Source organism: Gopherus evgoodei, chromosome 5, assembly GCF_007399415.2.
Source record: "Gopherus evgoodei ecotype Sinaloan lineage chromosome 5, rGopEvg1_v1.p, whole genome shotgun sequence".
In the NCBI taxonomy this organism is placed as follows: domain Eukaryota; kingdom Metazoa; phylum Chordata; order Testudines; family Testudinidae; genus Gopherus; species Gopherus evgoodei.
In genome coordinates this window covers 107,516,338-107,522,337 of record NC_044326.1, presented here as the reverse complement: position 1 = coordinate 107,522,337, position 6,000 = coordinate 107,516,338, and the positions used below count along the sequence as shown (strand labels likewise).

The 6,000-nt window shown below is 39.4% G+C and overlaps 1 protein-coding gene across 1 annotated transcript in view; it reads right to left on the bottom strand.

Moving 5' to 3' along the window:
- Positions 1-408: 408 nt before the first annotated feature.
- The window catches only part of ARSJ (arylsulfatase family member J), a 57,976-nt gene continuing 52,384 nt past the window's right edge, over positions 409-6,000 (bottom strand). Inside the window, exon 2 of the mRNA XM_030565103.1 lies at positions 409-2,570. Within this exon, the coding sequence (XP_030420963.1) occupies positions 1,175-2,570 (1,396 nt within the window). The 3' untranslated portion in view covers positions 409-1,174. The remainder of the gene's footprint in view (positions 2,571-6,000) is intronic.

Here is a 6,000-nt window from a genome sequence, read left to right as displayed (position 1 = left end):
TAATGAAATGATGTACCTGAATCATCATTCTTTTTCATCTTAGCAGTATTTACAGTAATTTGTGTTTTTACAGTACTATGCAGATTTGGATATGTAAAATAAAACCCCTAATGATAGAGCAAATCAAGTCAAATAAAACAAAAAGGTGGCTTGCATCACCCACTGTGAAAGCTTTAATACACGTGAAGTAACTGACTTGTGTTGTAAAATAAATTATGTTTTTATATACTGTAGCGAGGGCTGGCTCCAGGGTTTTTGCCGCCCCAAGTGGCAGGGGAGGGGGGAAAAAAAAAGCCATGCTCACGATCGGCGGCACTTTGGCAGCAGGTCCTTCCCTTCGAGAGGGACCAAGGGACCTGCCGCCAAATTGCCGCCAAAGAGCCGGACGTGCCACCCCTTCCCCTGGGCCGCCCCAAGCACCTGCTTGCTGCACTGGTGCCTGGAGCTGGCACTGACTGTAGCAGAGAATAAACATTACATTCATTTTGGTGGTGTTCTCAAAGACTACATCTCTGCCTATCCCTATGGTAAATAATATGAGACATGCACTAACTGATTCTTGTGTGTGCTTTTGTTTTTATTGGAAAGCAGTGTAACCTAACACAAAAAAAAAAAAATCTCTCATTTATGTAAGACAGACACAATTTAATTAAAAGGAGCTTTTTAAAAAAGTATATAGACTATTAGGGGGCTTAAACTTTTGCTGTGCTTAATTAGAAAAAAATCATAACATGGTGACTACAACCCAAGGTAACTTAAAATGAGAGTCAGATTTTGGGTTTTACTTCTCTCTACAGATAATCTTTATCGATTTGGGAAATACCAGTAACTTTTTCATACCATTACTGAAATATACAGTCTATTTTGGCATGGAATCACCCCACCAAGTATCCTTCAAACAGAGAAATACTGGAACAGAGTTATTTCCATTGTTATATGTAGCTATGATGGGAACACATTTGTGCTGAAGAGAACGTTTGCCACATGGGCATTTATATATTCTTCAGGTAGAGCGTCAGGATAACTTATGCTGGTATAACGTGAGAACAAACCAGAAGGGGAGATTTCTCATTCAATCATAGTGCAGAGCTGGTATTTCTACTCTGGTGGAATGTCAGGAGCTCCCAAAATTGGAGTAGACTGAGTTAGGTTTATGCAATGACAGTAGTTGATCCTATCCATCAGCAAGGTGCAAACGGCAATGTAAGGACTGTCCCTTTTTCTGACTTGTTTTTTTCTTGTTCTTCTTTTGCTTATTCTCTCCCTTAATTTTACCTGGCTTCTTTTTCTTCTCATCCTCCTTAAACCATGGGCCCCAGACGCCTCCATTGAGTTTTGGGTTACTTCTAGGGTCTTTAGCTGGGTATCGAACAGGAACTGCAGTCTTATTGAACTGTGAAAGTCTCCGCAACAACTGCTTGACTATATCTGGATACTTACCAGAAAGGTCCACTCGTTCATATGGGTCTGCAGTTATGTTAAAAAGCCACACTGTTTTGCCAGTCATCCAAGAAACTCGTTCGTTATGCCAGCGATTGGGGCCAACGTTGCTAAAAGATTGAGGAGGGACCCAGTCACTGTATCCAGGATTTCCTGTCAGTAGTTTCCAGTGGTTTACTCTGATTGCTGACTGAATTGCTGTGTTCCAGATCCCAAAGCCTGCTGCCCATGAGCCATTTTTGGCTTTGGTGTAAATGGGGTCAATATTGTGTAAAATGTCCACCCTTGGGGAACGTCTGCCTTCACTTATGGTCTCCCATATATCATAGCCATCTAACTGGATGTCCTCATCAATCTGCCCTTCTGCCAATGTGATCAAAGTGGGGAACCAGTCTGTGATGTGCACAAGCTCCTTACACACAGATCCTTTGTTTTTCAGAAGGGGGCTATGGACAAAGCCAACAGCACGGATTCCCCCCTCCCAATATGACCCTTTGCTTCCTCTGAGAGGCCAGTTACTTCCTCCAGCCGTGGGTTGCCCACCATTATCTGAAGAGTAGATGAGAATGCTGTTGTCATAGTAACCATACCTCTTTAAAGCAAGAGTCACATTGTTGATGGCTTCATCCAAACAGGCCAGCATGGCAGCATATCTCCGCCTGTTTATATTATTGATTGATCTGTAATGTTCAAAATACTTGCCTGGTGCCTGTAGTGGAGAGTGAACAGCTTGGTAAGCAATATATAAAAATATTGGGGTCCTGGGATTATGAGAGGCTAAGATTTGTTGCACTTTTTGTGTGTACATCTGTGTTGAATATATGCCATTGTCATGATCCCAAGCTGCATTGTCATTCTCATATAGGTCATAGCCACATATCCCAGGGCTGTCACATTTGTAGTGAGTGTAATAATCCCCACTGCCCAAGAGTGAACCAAAAAAAGAATCAAATCCTCTTTGTGTCGGCATGCATTCTTTACGGTAAAAGCCCAAGTGCCATTTGCCAACCATGTGTGTTGAGTAGCCAACCTCCTTCAGCTTCTGAGGTAGAGTCACATTATCCAGAGGTAAACAGTTAGGCTGGGTAGGCCTTATGACAGAATGCTGAAGGCCTGTGTGTATCTGGTATCTGAAAAAGACAAAAAAGTAGAAATACATATTAGACAGAGGGGAGAGAAAAGAAATCTTATGTGGACACATCCACAAACAAGAGCACACATGCAATAAACAGTAACAACAAATGTTCCTGCACAAAACAATCATTGTTGGAAATGTTTTAAAAAGTATAAATCTCAAAGAATAATGAGATCATGCAGAGACATTTGTCGAAACAAGGAAATGGCATAGGTTTTACTTTAGAAATGTTTAAAGGTTAATAGCCAATCTTTTCAGTATACTCTATATACACTAGGACCTGTTGAAAACTGACAATGTCCTGCACCTTCTTGTGCCTGAATCATTTCCTTAGTATTTGTCTGAGTTAAACTGTAAACTCTTCAAAGAACAGATTTTTTTTTAAACTTAGTCTATGCAGAGCTGTGTGGAATTACTATATAAATAATAAATATAACTATAAATCCACCAACATTAAAGCTACTAAAGAAGACACTGCAGCATTATGGTGTCTTTTACAATGTTTCACAGCTTCTAACTGAGGCTATCTATACAAACTGGTGTAGATATGGCAATTGAAAAATAAGAACAAAAACTTCATCAACAGATTTCTATTTGCCTTATTGTTATCTTGGTCACATATACAGCATATAGAGTTCAACACACAAGCTCTAACCTTGTTCAACAGTCAAGTTCTCACCTTGCCAAAATATTCAAATAAACATCTCCTTATGTCTGTCAATCTCTAAATAGTCAGAGAGTACTCAAAACATTTACTTATCTGATAACACCCAGATTTGCTGCACCATTCTTTTCCCCACAGAAATCTTTCTCCACGCCCTCATCACATTTGGCTTAGAGAAAATTATGTTAAGAGTATATATTTATGTAAATGTGTTAAAGTCCTCATACTTTAGAGGTGGTAAGCAAATCTACAGAGTGCATATATACTGTCCTGTACTGTGAACAATTAGCAGCATTTTATTTAAATGGTACAATAATGAATTCTGGATTATAGTGGATTCCTATAAAATACATATGACATCCATAGAACTATAAAATGAAGTAAATGTGACTAGCAGTACTAATGATTAAAGCCAGATCAGTTAATATCAGTTTGACTCTAAAAAATAAAATGTAAGTTAATGCTTTAAATCTAAAGAAGTCTTTCCGCTGGGGATAAGAATTTATGAAATTCCAGGAACTGGATGAAACCACTGGGCCCATCATGCCTATGTCATATCTTATTCAATGCCGCTTTTCAATTAACTCTTTGATGCTGTGGGGGTTAGGGTTAGGTATTCTTAATATATTATGCTAATATATAACATATTACCATAATAGCATTAATCTGAGAGATCCTAAGCTAAACAGTACCAGGACTTGACCTCAATCATAAATTCTCTTCCATCCTCTATTTTCTTCTGTTTAGGATAAATTTATCATGTGTGTAGGGTCTTCAGCTATTTATTGAACAGATTATTACTATCTGTTTCTGTCTGTGTCTTTAAATATATCTGTAAAACAATCAACTGTATGCCACAATGTTTCAGTTGTAGAAACCGTTCAAAGAAATATCAGAGTGTTCTTTGTCATTGCAAAGATGGACAGGATTTTCCTTCTCTACATGTCTTCCTAACTGACCGATATGGTGAGTGCCATCACTATCTTTTAAGTGAACATATTCAATTTTCAAAGAGCCTTCAGGTTGTTACAAAGCAAAGCAGTTAAGACAGGGATTACTATGGAAGGAAAATGGCACCAACAGCAATGGGGAAAGTTTCTCAACATAAGTACTCTGCATTTTTTATTATTTGTATTGCCCACAGGCACCACTTAAGAACAAAAGAGTAAAGGTAATAATTGACAGGTTTGGTTCTGTGGAAGGCAAGTTCATGAGCAACCTCACTCACAGTGACTATCTTGCAATCTTTCTGAGATAAATTCTGTACATTTCATGACTTTCCATTGCAAGACTAGATAAATCTTATGAATAAATTTCTTGAATACAATCCCATATGTAAAATAGAAGTATTATGCTAAAAAGTCTGGAATTCATTATCATAATTACAGCATTAGTAACCAATTACAAACAAATGCTGACAGATTGGGACGCAGAATCTAATTTTACAGTTTCTAACTTTGATCTTTATAAATAGCATTTACATAAAGGTAATAGTGTGGTTTGTGCTGTTTTATAAGTTCTTACGATGTACCATTGCCCCCATCCAATTTTTAGGTATAACTGTCTGGTTTTTACATATTTAAATTTTGCAGACCAGTATTTATGCTCTTACAGAGGAACTAACTAAGCAGAATGTGTGTGTAAAACTGCAGCTAAAATGTGCCTATATGGAAATAATTACAATAATGTTTTTTATTTATTGTAAACTGCAGTTAGATCAACATTCATTGTGTTATTTTCTATTATTACTTATTTACTAGCCTGGAGGCTGCTCAGATGTTTGCAGTAAAAACATTGTAATAATTCTTCCAGCTGGATGCAGATTCTTAATGCTATCAGACTTTTAGGGTATGTCTACACTACACAATTATTCCGATTTTACATAAACCAGTTTTGTAAAACAGTTTGTATTAAGTCGAGTGCACGCAGCCATACTAAGCACATTAATTCAGCAGTGTGCATCCATGTATCGAGGCTAGTGTCGATTTCCGGAGCGTTGCACTGTGGGTAGCTATCCCATAGCTATCTCACAGTTCCCCCAGTCTCCCCCGCCCACTGGAATTCTGGGTTGAGATCCCAATGCAAAAACAGTGTCGTGGGTGATTCTGGATAAATGTCGTCACTCAATCCTTCCTCTGTGAAAGGAATGGCCGACAATCATTTCGCGCTCCTTTTCCCTGGATTGCCCTGGCAGACGCCATAGCATGGCAACCATGGAACCTGTTTTGCCTTTTGTCACTGTCATCGTATGTGTACTGGATGCTGCTGACAGATGCGGTACTGCAGTGCTACACAGCAGCATTCATTTGCCTTTGCAAGGTAGCAGAGATGGTTACAATCCCTATTGCACCATCTGCCATGCCATTGTAAATTGGTGATGAGATGACGGTTATCAGTCGTTCTGTACCGTCTGTTGCTGTCATGGGTGCTCCTGGCTGGCCTCGCTGAGGTCAGCCAGGGGCGCATGGACAAAAATGGAAACGACTCCTCTGGTCATTCCCTTCTTTATGTTTTGTCTAAAAATAGAGTCAGTCCTGCCTAGAATATGGAGCAAGTGTATGAGAGAACCAGAGAGCACAGCCGCTCCATGTCAGAGCCTCAGAGATCCTGCAGAAATGATGAGCTGCATGCTATTCTAGGGGGTGCCCCCGCAACAACCCCACCTGTTGCTTCCCTCCTCCCCCAACCCTCCTGGGTTACCATGGCAGTGTCTCCCCATTTGTGTGATGAAGTAATAAAGAATGCAGGAATAAGAAACACT